Source organism: Papio anubis, chromosome 17 (genome assembly GCF_008728515.1).
Source record: "Papio anubis isolate 15944 chromosome 17, Panubis1.0, whole genome shotgun sequence".
Taxonomy (NCBI): domain Eukaryota; kingdom Metazoa; phylum Chordata; class Mammalia; order Primates; family Cercopithecidae; genus Papio; species Papio anubis.
In genome coordinates, this window is record NC_044992.1 from 408,252 (window position 1) to 421,216 (window position 12,965).

At 47.5% G+C, this 12,965-nt stretch overlaps 1 protein-coding gene across 2 annotated transcripts in view; it reads right to left on the reverse strand.

Annotated features, from left to right (window-relative positions):
- Window positions 1-12,965, reverse strand: part of VPS53 (VPS53 subunit of GARP complex) — a 175,328-nt gene that overhangs the window by 98,321 nt on the left and 64,042 nt on the right. For both annotated transcript variants that reach the window (XM_031657228.1, XM_009189285.2), the window contains exons 6-7: window positions 8,286-8,401; window positions 5,931-6,050 (exon numbers count right to left, since the gene is read on the reverse strand). In XM_031657228.1, coding sequence (XP_031513088.1) covers window positions 5,931-6,050; window positions 8,286-8,401 — 236 coding nt within the window. The remainder of the gene's footprint in view (window positions 1-5,930; window positions 6,051-8,285; window positions 8,402-12,965) is intronic.

A 12,965-nucleotide genomic window follows, 5' to 3' on the forward strand; every position in this document is an offset into this window, starting at 1 on the left:
TTCTCAAACTTTCAGTACCTCTTAAAAAAACAATTCTAGTCAAGCACTGAAAATAAGAAGCTGTCTCCTCTAGGCTCTTTTTAGTTTTACTTCTTTTTTTTTTTTTTCCTGAGACGAGTCTGCTCTCTTGCCCCGGCTGGAGTGCAGAGGCACAGTCTCGGCTCACTGCCGCCTCCACTTCCGGAGATCAAGTGATTCTCCCACTGCAGCCTCCCGAGTAACCGGAACCACAGGCACACACCACCATACCGGCTCACTTTTTGTATTTTTGGTAGAGACAGGGTTTCACCATGTTGCCTAGAACTCCGGAGCTCAAGCGATCTGCCTGTCTCAGCCTCCCAAAGTGCTGCGATTACAGGTGTGAGCCACCAGGTCCAGCCTTTTTAGTGTTACTTAATAGCACATATTCTGTATTAATCTACACAAAATTATTGCAAACAGAGATTGTGAAATGAACTAAAAGTAAATCCTCCTGTGTTTGCAGCAATCCTACGTGATAATGAACGTTTGGAGCGCTGAAATATATTCATAGAATGTTGGATTTTCTATTTTTAAGGGAATGTGATTATAACAGTCAATACAAATTTCCTTCAAATTTTTAAAACTATCTCTCTGGAAAAGTGTTGAAAAGCAAAGAGCCCACCAAAAGTACAGGCAGCAAAAGCAAAAAGAAACAAGTGTGACTACATCAAACTAAAAAGCCCATTAGAGAAATGCGAGTCAAAACCACGATGCAGTATCACCTCACAGCCCAGTGGGGGCGCTTTTCACGTTTACTGGCCATTTACGTATCTTCTTTGCAGAAACGCTTATTCAAACCCTTTGCTTGCTTTTTAATTGAGTTGTTCGGGTTTTCGTTGCTGATTTTTAGGAATTCTTTGTACATTCTAGATACTAATCCATCATCAGATAAATGATTTGGAAATATTCTTCCCATTCTGTGTGTTGCCATGTTACCCTGCTGATAGTGTCTTTCCATGCACAAGTTTTAAAATTTTTCATAAAGTCCAATTTATCTATGTTTTTCTTTTGTTGCCTAGGACTTTGGTGTCATATCCAAGAAACTGCTGCCAAATTCAGTGCTGTGAAGATCTGCTCTTGTTTTCTTCTCAGAGTTTTAGAATTAGGTTTTACATCTAGCTATAGATCCATTTTGAGTTATTAATGAATCCCTACACTGGTTTCTGCCAAATAAAAGTTAGTTCTCTCATGCTCCTGCCATGCACAACCCCCTCCTTTACACCGACTGGAGATCGGCTCCCACACACATCTCCGTGAGTGCATGGCCACTGCCTGATAAGGGTCTTATCTTTTCTAATCCAGAACATACTCCTACTATCCAGACTCCTGTACCTCTGTAATCCACTAGACTTTTACAAAATACAAGTGTATTTTGCCCCCCACGCTTAAAATCTTTCACTGTCCACAAAATAAAAAATATTTAGCAAGGTATATAAAACCTGACCCCATCTACCTACGCAGCCTTATCTCCCTCTGCTGCCTCCAAACTCCTTGAGGCTCCCTCTTCCTTCTCTCCCCGCTTACCGTCACGTTGGTAAGATGCCACCCATTCTTTTAAGATTCCGATTAAAATGGAATTTGTCTACGCCCCCTGCCCTCAGCCCCTGCTTCAGCCTATCAGTTCCTCTTCTGAGATCCTGCTATGCCTTGTACAGCATATACCATGGTTTTGTTACATCTGTTACGCTGGAATCTTCTATTAATGTCTTTCTTCTCCATACAAAAATGGTGAACTCTTTGAAGGCAGAGAGTGTGTATTTCTTATTTTTGTGCCTTCAGTCCCCTAGCACGGGGCCTAGGATGTAGAAAATGCAGGGTAAATATCTGTCACGTAAATGAAGAAAAGAACAAATGAATGTGAAAGAGATCGACTCTGAATCATCCTGAGAGCAGGGGTAGGAGGGACTGCCTTCCTCCTCCTCCCTCATCTGCTGACAGCAAATCTGCCTGCTCCATCCAAGCTCCTTCCTTCTCGCGGCTCATAAAGTCCTGTTCGCCTGCTTTCTTGGCTGCCTCACAGTCCAATCTGATAAGGCGATCAGCCAGCTCCAGGTGTCCTCGAGGGTTAGGAAGGAGGAGGGAGAGGGTGGCGGTTTCTCTAGTGTTCTGCCAAGCTCTGCTCCAACATTCCCTAATATTCTTTGGCATTTCCACGACAAGATGCACACTGATGCCCCGAAGCCTTAGAAATAAAAAGATTTTCATAAAAATCCAAATCCAGGCAAGAAAAGTGGTAGACTAGAAGCCTGAGGACTTCCTGGTAGGAAGGATGACAGGAAATCACTGCCCAAAAATGCTTCTTGAAAATGAAAGACATGAAGGTGGTGATACCAGAAGCAGGATGTGGCCCTGGGTCTGCTGCCAGCAGGGCATGCTGTGCCCTGCAATAGGAGGAATGAGCCGCTGTCCACGTCTGTACCCACACCGTGAATGCTCACGCCAGGTGGCAGAGGTAGGCCTCTGGGTCTGAGAACTTCAGCAGTAGCCAGAGGGGCTGCCAACACCCAGGAAGACCAGGGAGCCTCCGAGCCTAGGAGATCAGCCGCTGGGACACCCACCTGGTAGGTTTCTCCAGGTCTGGACCCCTCACTTTGGAAGACCTGTCTGTGATAACACTTGGCCAAGCAGCAATTCCCACTTCTCGCCCAGGAGCAGGTAGCAGCTAAAGAGCATTCTTGATCAGACTAACAGAGAATATCAAAACTAAAAACGAGGCCAGGCGCAGTGGCTCACGCCTGTCATCCCAGCACTTTGGGAGACTGAGGCCGGTGGATCACTTGAGGTGTCAGGAGTTTGAAACCAGCCTGGCCAACATGGTGAAACCCCGTTTCTACTAACAATATAAAAACTAGCTGGGTGTGGGTGGTGGGCGTGGGTGGTGGGTACCTGTGGTCCCAGCTACTCAGGAGGCTGAGGCAGGAGACTTTCTTGAACCTGGGAGGCGGAGCTTGCAGTGAGCTGAGATCATGCCACTGCACCCCAGCCTGGGTGATGGAGTGAGACGTGGTCACAAAAAATCAATGAATACAATAAAAATGAGCTTTCAGCTAAGAATCACCAAACATTTGAGAAATGCTAAAGAGAGAGAATTGCCACGCTGAACAAACTGAAGATCTTACACTGGCGACAGAGAAATGGAACAGGCAGCCCAGCGCTTTAACATACAGATAATTTCTATTCTGTGGGAGATATATGAGAACATTGTGCCCATGAGAAAAGAATCAGCTAGATATGCTGGAAATTAAAAAGCTGGATTGTTAAAATAAAAATTCAACAGCTGGGCCAAATAGCAGACTAGATGCAAGTGAAGAGGAAATTAAAACAGGAAGACTGGGTTGAGGAATTCTTTCAGAGAGCAGTTCAGACGGACAGAGAGATAGAAAGCATGAGAGGAAAATTAAGAGACATGGCAGCAGATCTAGAAGCTCCAACGTTCACGTAACACGAATTCCACGAGGAGAGAATGCAGAGACAAAGCTGTAGAGACTACCCAAAGAAAGGAATAAAGGAGAATAATTTCTCAGGGTATGAGAAACGCAGGAGTCTTCAGATGAAGAATACAACTGGGGCTTGGTACAGTGGCTCACGCCTGTAATCCCAGCACTTTGGGAGGATGAGGCAGGAGGATCACTTGAGCCCAGGAGTTCAAGAGCAGCCTGGGCAACACAGGAAGATCCCACCTCTACAGAAAAATGTTAAACATCAGCCAGGCGTGGTGGTATTTGCCTGTACTCCCGGCTACTCAGGAGGTGGAGGGCAGGAGGATGTCTTCAGCCCAGGAGTTCCAGGTTGCAGCGAGCGATGACCGCGCCACGGCACTCCAGCCTGGGCACCAGAGCAAGACTCTGTCTCAGAAAAACAAAGCAAAACGCTCATCTTACTAGCTACATGGGAAATGAAAATTAAAGGAACTGGATACCGTTTTCAACCATCAGAGAGATGAAAATGAAGAACAACAACATCACGTGTGGCTGAGGGTGCCGGGAAAGGTGCTCTCACAATTCACAGATAATACTACAAGTATACAAAGCTTCGCTGCAGGGCAAATGGGCAGTAGTTACTAAAATTTTAAATGTATATAAACCTATAACCCAGAATCTGTCCTAGAGAAATACTTGCATATGTGCAAATGGGGGCATATTTTAAGATTTAGAAACAAACGATCTAGTGCTATACCTGTGGCATGTTATACTACGGGATTCTGTGCATCAATTCCAGGGAAGGAAGCAGGTCTACACACACTGACGTGAAAAAAGAAATCTAAAAAATTCCAGAGAATGAAGCAGGTCTATACACACTGATGTGAAAAAAAAAATCTAAAAAATTCCAGAGAATGAAGCAGGTCTATACATACTGACGTGAAAAACAAATATCTAAAATACATGTGGTTGAAAACAAAAAGCAGTTTTTAGAATAAAGTGTAAGGTATGAAACCATTTAGTTAAAACAAAACAAAGCAAAACCAAAACCATTAACTGAAACTATAGATTTATGTAAATACACACATAAAAATCCGGAGCAATATCCATTAAACTGATAACAGTTACCACCTCTGGAGAGAACAATGGGATTCTGAGGTCTAGGTAAAGGGAACTTAGGCTTCATCTGTATATATATTTGACGCCTCCCAGGTTCAAGTGACTCTCCTGCCTCAGCTTTCCAAGTAGTTGCGATTACAGGCGCCCGCCACCATGTCCAGATAATTTTTGCATTTTTAGTAGAGACAGGGTTTCAACATATTTGTCAGGCTGGTCTCGAACTCCTGACCTCAGGTGATCCACCTGCCGCGGCCTCCCAAAGTGCTGGGATTACAGGTGTGAGCCACAGGGCCCGGCCATGCATGGCTCACTGTATTTTCTAAAGACCATCACAGTGGCCGGGCGCGGTGGCTCACGCCTGTAATCCCAGCACTTTGGGAGGCCGAGACGGGCGGATCACGAGGTCGGGAGATCGAGACCATCCTGGCTAACACGGTGAAACCCCGTCTCTACTAAAAAATACAAAAAACTAGCCGGGCGAGGTGGCGGGCGCCTGTAGTCCCAGCTACTCGGGAGGCTGAGGCAGGAAAATGGTGTAAACCCGGGAGGCGGAGCTTGCAGTGAGCTGAGATCCGGCCACTGCACTCCAGCCTGGGCGACAGAGCGAGACTCCGTCTCAAAAAAAAAAAAAAAAAAAAGACCATCACAGCAATCTATCCCATCCCACGTGCTTTTTGTAACGACGTGACTTTGACATTCCTCCCGTTAGCATTAGTGGGTGGGAGAAGACTATGTTCCTTCCTCTTGAATCTTAGCAGCCTTGCGACTTCAGTAGAAGTGATGCTATGAAATTTCCCAGGCTTGCTTCTCTTGTGACGCTCATTCTTGGAACCAGCCACCTTAACATGAGGAAGTCCAAGAAGCCCGTGGAAGACAACAGAGAAGCCCAGCCCAGGCCTGGCTGAGCTCCCAGCTGACAGCAAGTACCCAGGTGCCAGCCATGAGAGGGAGCCAGTGCATTCTCCAGTCTCTCTTGAGCTGCCTCGGCTAATGCTGCACGGAGCAGGGATGAGCTGGTCCCCCTGAGCCAGGCCAAATTATACATGCAAAACAATTATTGTTTTAAGCTACTAAGTTTTGTGCTGGTTTGTTACAAAGAAATAGACACCTAGAACAGTTTCCCTCCCAAATGGGGACAGCTGAGAGTTGTCCATATACACAACTGCAACTATCTACGATAGGCAGCTTTGGAAGACACGGTAAGGGGTATCATGGGGGATGCCTGCACCAGACAGAGTCAGATCAGGTAGCATCTGAGGTTTCTTCACACAGTAGGATTCTGCAGTGAACATGCTGAGCTAAGTGCTTAAGCACCTCCTAGCACCAGGTCCTTTTCTGAAAGCAAGATCACTTCCGCTGGGGACGGTTTACCTTTCGGAAAGCTGCCGGATCTGTGGAATCCCCATATACTTGTGGAAGTGTTCCAGGACATTCATCACACCCTGAAGGAGATTAGCAACTTCTCCGTATTGTCTTCGCCTGGTCATGGCTCTGCAAGGAAAGAATAAGTTTAAAAGTCTAGAAAAACACTAAGAACACAAGATACAGACACAGAACAACCTACTCTAGCTCTCAAACAGACATCAACTCGGCTGAATCAACGTTCACTGAGTGCTGAGTATATAAGCTGCTGTGCGTTGTGGGAGGCAAAAAACAGGATCTGGTCCAAATTCTCAAGGTGACATCATACAGTAAGACAGAGAGTCAAGTACACATCTAACTAGTATAAAATAGGATGAACTATGTTCTAAACAGAAGTGCACGTTATGTGCTATGGTGGGAAGAATGTGTGAGTGATTAATTCTCATTCGGTGTGGGGACAGGAATCTGGGAAGACGATGGATTTAGAATTTGGGTTGGATATTTTGGGATTAGCAAGCTTGGGACAGAGAACAGGGGTAGGGATGTTACTATCTGAGGATTACAGCCCATGAGCAAACCAAACACATCTTTCCAGGACAAAACAAAGGGCATGGCTGGGCACGGCGGCTCACGCCTGTAATCCCAGCACTTTGGGAGGCTGAGGCGGGCGGTCATGAAGTCAGGAGATCAAGACCATCCTGGCCAACATGGTGAAACCCCGTCTCTACTAAAAATACAAAAAATTAGCTGGGCGTGGTGGCAGGTGCCTGTAATCCCAGCTACTCGGGAGGCTGAGGCAAGAGACTCGCTTGAACCTGGGAAGCGGAGGTTTCAGTGAGCCAAGATCGTGCCACTGCACTCCAGCCAGGGCGACAGTGTGAGACTCCCATCTCAAAAACAAAAACAAAAACACAGAAAGGGCCCAGCTTTAAATATTAACTGAAATCTGCAGGTTCTGAGGCATCTGTGTCACAGACCTCTACTTTCCCTACTGCTAAGGTTAATGTCGCTTCAATAAAAGGATGCTGATAAAATCAAGTTACACATAGGGAGGAAATATAAACTATTAGATCTAAATTTTTCATTAGGGTTGGGCTATTTTATTACATTTATAATTTATGATTTTCCATAAGAGGCATTGAAAAAGACAGGATCAAGTTCAAGCCAAGGTGTTACACTGCTACCAACATTGCTATCACCGCCTGTTCTCACCACCGCCTGTTCTCACCACCGCCTGTTCCCACCAGCACCTGTTCTCACCACCGCCTGGTCTTAACCACTGCCTGGTCTCACCACCGCCTGTTCTCACCATTGCCTGTTCTCACCACTGCCTGGTCTTACCACCACCTGGTCTTAACCACCGCCTAGTCTCACCAGCGCCTGGTCTCACCACTGCCTGGTCTCATCACCACCTGGTCTCACCAGCACCTGGTCTTAGCCACCACCTGGTCTCACCAGCACCTGGTCTCACCGCTGCCTGGTCTGTTGGTTTGGCGGACACCCACCACCCAAGAAAGAACAAATGTGACTGCCCTCTGGTCTCCCTCTGGCCCCTGCTCTCACTGCTCACAGGGGAGTGGACTAGGGGTCCCTGGAGCTCATACAATACCTAGAGAGGTCAGGAAGAGGCCTGTCCCTCCTCCTCTTTCCCTGAAGGCACTCTCCCACTTCCCCCACCCAGGACTTCGAATGCTGTATCTCAGTTTCTATGAAGATGAGCTTTCCCTGTCCACACATGGAATCACACTGAGGCTGGAGCAGGGGGAGTCCCCAGCCTGAGATGGGCCACAGAGGTGAGCTGGAGTGTCAGAATCTTGCTAGTAAAGGAGGCTCTAGATTGCTTCTCTGTAGTAAATAACCAGCTCTTCCTTCTAATACTATTTCTAATGTTCTGATGTATCATTCCCTCTACAAACCAAACGGAAAGCTAATAAAAAGTAGATTGAAAAAAAGTGGTTTGAATGATTGAGTTCTGTCTCCTATATAGGGTCTCTTTGATGACAGCGCAACTCAGCCCAATGCAAGTAGGAAACTCGTCGAGGCAGAAGCAGCCGGGAGTGAACGTGGGCCTGCGTCCCTCTGTCTGCCTTGACGGTACAGAGCTGCAGCCTGAAGACGGGCCATATTCTCGGAATCGTTCTGAGAGGCTTCCTGGGTCCCCTTCTGACCGGCTGCCAGTGTTCGTTAGGTTTTGAACACCAGAGGGCACAAAGCAAAAACGTGACTGGACACTTGCAGCCAATTTGCAGAAGGTGGGACGGGATGGTGAGACTTTCCCGGCTGAGAGGTAAACAGGCCGACAACACCATTTCTCTATGTGACACATTTCCCGTGGCCCCAGAAGAGAAAGCTGGCATTGCTTACTCCAGGGAGTCGACACCTCCTGCCAGCATGTGCAGGTGGTTCAGCGTGGTGATTGAGGTGGTCAGGTGGCGTTTGGCGTGATCTAATTGCTTAATGTCACGGGTGATTTCTTTCACCTAAACATTGAAAAACCAAAGAGAGAAAGGAAGACGGTTAAGAAGGATGTAAAATGCTTCCGCAAGTAGCTCCCTAAGAAACGAATGCAGATGAAGCAGGGAAAAATCTCAGGTTAGCAAACACTCTCACAATACAAAATCAAAATAATTTCCAACCAGGCATTTAATGCGGCATCTCTTTGGACTTTACTTGGGGTTATAAAACCTTCAGCTGCGAGCATGAAATGAACTTTATTTTTTACCCCAAATGAAATGATCCAAACGGCAATTCAGTATTGAGCACACAGGACAGAGGTGACAGGCACAGCACCGTTCCTCCTGAACAAGGTGAGGAAAGTGTGCCTTCTGGTGCGGACGCCGCTGGCCGAACAAAATGCCTCAGTCAGCACCTGGCACTCACACGGTCTTTCCCAATGGAACGAGGGCCTGAGCCTCCAGCAAAGACTTTCAAATCTCAAGAAGACTGAAATAGAAGCCCTGTGACACACGCTTAACATGTAAGTTACCAGGAGGGCAGGCGCAGTCTTCAGGGAGTCAGACGGCAGTTTGGGGAGTAAGAACCTGACAGTGTTGTTTCAGCAGGTGCAAGAGAAGAGAAGCTGTCTCTGGGAATGCAAGTGTATTTCAGTCACCAGAAAAGCATATTCAATAGAGAAGTTGGAAAAATTCCCTAACTTTACTAACACCCAGGTGAAATCATCCACTGTGTTTGTGTGTGTGTGTGTGTGTTTGTGTGTGTGTGTGTGTGTTTTATCACGCCATATTAGTTTTAATTACGCACAAAGATCTAACATGTCACGCACGGACCATTTCACCCACTGCTCTGTTTGGCTGCCAGTCTCGTCTCTCTCTTCTGCAATGGTGAGGTGGGTACCCCTTCCTCGGGGAAGAAAAATCCATGGTTTGTTGCCAATAGTGAAAATGTTGGAAAGTCGAGCGGCAAAGCTGTTGCCATTGGCGTCTTTCACATGAACCACGTCAAAAGATCCAGGGTGCCTCTCTCTGTTGGGGTCACACCAATTCTTCCTAGGTTGGCACCTCCAGTCACCACACACAGCTTACCAGTGTCGAACCTGATGAAATCAATAATCTTGCCAGTCTCCAAATCAATCTGAATGGTGTCATTCACCTCGATGAGGGGTCAGGGTAGCGGACGGTGCGCACATCATGGTCACAAGATGAGGTGACCATATTCTTTTTTGTGCCCACAAAGATTTTTCTCACTTTGCACAACTTGTACTTGGCCTCCTCGGGTGTAATACGATGTACAGCAAAGCGACCCTTGGTGTCACAGATCAAATGGAAATTCTCGCCGGTCTTGCCAATGCTGATGACGTCCATGAACCCAGCAGGGGAGGTTATATCAGTTCGGACCTTGCCATCGATCTTAATGAACCGCCGCACGCAAGTCTTCTTTCCTTAAGTCTGTTCCTTAGGAAAATGATGAGGGGGAGACACTCTCTCAACTTGGGGGACCGTGGACGGACTAGGAGCAAACACACCAGTCCATTTATCCAGCACCCAATGCTTTGGAGCTGCCATGCACTTCAGACGCTTTTTGGCACCACGAGCCACGGCTGCATTAGGCAAGGAAATGGGACCTCCGTCTTCCGGGGCACGCAGCGAAACTTTCTCAAGAGCAGTTTGGTTGCCCAGGTTCTGTGGTGCCTGGAAGGAAGGGACTGCCCTGGATACCAAGCACAAACACTGCAGCCACAGGACAGATGCAGCCCACTAAAGGGAGAACAGTCGTGGGATAGATGCATCCCGCTAAAGGGAGAACAGTCACGGGACAGATGCATCCCGCTAAAGGGAGAAACTCGGCAGTGAGTTCATGGGCCCCGTGAACTCATAGAGGTTACGACCTGCCCAGCCACGGGATAGATGCATCCCACTAAAGGGAGAAACTCAGCAGTGGGTTCATGGGCCCCGTGAACTCATAGAGGTTATGACCTGCCCAGCCACAGGACAGATGCATCCCACTAAAGGGAGAAACTCGGCAGTGGGTTCACGGGCCCCGTGAACTCATAGAGGTTACGACCTGCCCAGCTCAAGTCCACACCCACAATCCTGCAAGCCTCACCTGGATCTCAGCTGTAAAAAGCCTCTTTCATGGTGACTTCCCAATCAAGCCTTCCTTCCTCCTACAACCCCCAAACAACCTCTGTTTCCACTGAATTTTAAAAAAAAGAAAGTTTAAGACCCACCACTACTTTACCAAATACTTGAATTTGGGGCAAAAAAACCAACCCAGGAGTGGTGTCACAAGCTGGATATACAAGGCTGAAGACTGGCCCTGTAATCTGATCACCCACTTGCCGATCTGAAATCAGCATCCTTTTTCCTACAAAACAATCTCTGTATCTCTTCCAGGGTTTTTAGCTTTGGTCTAACATAGGGAGTCTTTATTTTTTATTTTTATTTATTTATTTATTGAGACGGAGTCTCGCTCTGTCGCCCAGGCTGGAGTACAGTAGTGCGATCTCGGCTCACTGCAGCCTCCACCTCCCAGGCAAGCGATTCTCTGCCTCAGCCTCCAGAGCACCTGGGATTACAGGTGTGCACCACGACGCCTGGTTAATTTTTGTATTTTTAGTAGAGACACAGTTTTGCCATGTTGGCCAGGCTGGCCCTGAACTCCTGGCCTCAAGTAATCCGCCCTCCTTGGCCTACCAAAGTGCTGGGATTACAGGCGTGAGCCATGGTGCCCGGCCGCATCGGGGGTCTTTAACCACCGTGTTCAAAGTCACAGTCATCTACGACTCTTCCTGGTCCCTGCATCATTAACTCCTAAATATTCTTCCTCTGCTTCATCTCAAAAATCTATCCCTTCTCTCTATTCCTCGTTCAGGCCCTTACTGCCCTACACTGGAGCTGACTGGTCTCTTTATTCCCAGGCTCTCCCATCACTCCCCATCCCACAGCCTGTGTTTCTCTAGACAAACTGAACCACAAAGTTTCCCTAAACAAAGACTTCAATGGCAGGGCATGCCAGGGGTACTCAGATAAAACCGACACGAGACCACCCGTGAGACAGAATGCCCATGGTTGATTCGCCTCAACTGTTGCCCATGGGCAGCGAACACGGGCAGAGCTGAAGCGGGAGGTTTTAGAGTCAGACAGATCCAGGGCTGACCCCCAGCTCTACCACTCACCAACACTGCATCCTAGAACAAGTTTCTCAGCCTCAAGGAGTCTCAGTTTTCTCATCGATAAGATGGCTCATCACAGAGATAATAATGATCCTAAAACCTAGTTCAGAAGGTTGTTGTGAGGGCTAAATCAGAGTGCTGGTGCAAAGCAGCCAGCACAGAGCTGACACTGAACGAGCTCAAGAAAGATCACTTCTCCCATGCAGGGAGGCCCCTGAAACTACTGCCACGGAATGAAAGATGAAATGCTCCCGATTACCGTAAATACAACATCACACGCAGGACTGTGTAAAGACAATGCCAGGCTGGGCTACCAGAATGAGCCAACAGCACGTGATGTGCTTCCCCTGCAGAGAGCCTATGAACGGACGTGCAGTCAGGGAGGTTTCACATCACCAAGATTCCTGTCCCAGAAAAGCAGATGTTCATAGCTCTGGGAATGGAATGTGACCCTTGTGGAGAGCCTATAAACGGACGCATGGGGGGGACGCCTGTTCATATGGATAAGATAGGGCTATAAACGCCCTCATCTTCCACGGCTCTTCTAGGCCTCTTTAGGGTTAAGACATACTCCCTTCTGAGAATTTCTGGTCTAACCGGTTGTCTAGCTTCATATCCTGTTTCTCTGGATTGTTTGTAACCAGGTTTTGCTGCAACTGTTACTGCTGATTAATATCTCACTAATCATAGGTTATGGAAAGACTGTGTTCCCATTTTAAGGCTCTGTTAGAAATTGCTGATACACACACTCTATTGTAAATTCTTATCTGTATACTGTACTTCTGCATACAGATGTTATGTTAAAGAATTACTTCATCCCCATGTGACCATCTCACCTCATAATCAAATGACCCCAAATCCTTCACTAACCTACCCCCGGCCTCACTAAGCTTAATAATAAATGCTGGCATATCCAGTGCATTGTTGGCACCGTGGCACCAGAAGGCGGTGACCCCCCTGGACCCAGCTTTCACTATCTTGTGTGTGTCTATTATTTCTCGACCTGCCGATCCGCCTGGGAACAAAGAGAGAGCCCCGCTGCATTGAGGGCTGCTGATCTGCCTGGGAACAAAGAGAGAGCCCCGCTGCATTGCAGCCTGCTGGCCAGATCCCGCAATACCCCCCTCACTCCCACCACTTCCTCCCTTCAGCACAGCACTGTGCAGGAAAGCAAACTGCTTTAAAATAAGACGTCTCATAACTTGGGAGCAAACTGTCACTGCAAACCCCCTTGGTTGGAAGAGGAAGCATACTCCAGAACTCAGATTAGCATCATAAGGATATCAATAAATGCAATCAGCTCCAGCAAAAGCAGCGTGGGATGCTCTCACTGATCACCACGCTTTGAGGCTCCTGTTGCCAAGTGGTGCCTCCTTGGGGAAGGACCATAGAAAATTCAGGTCCCTAGAATA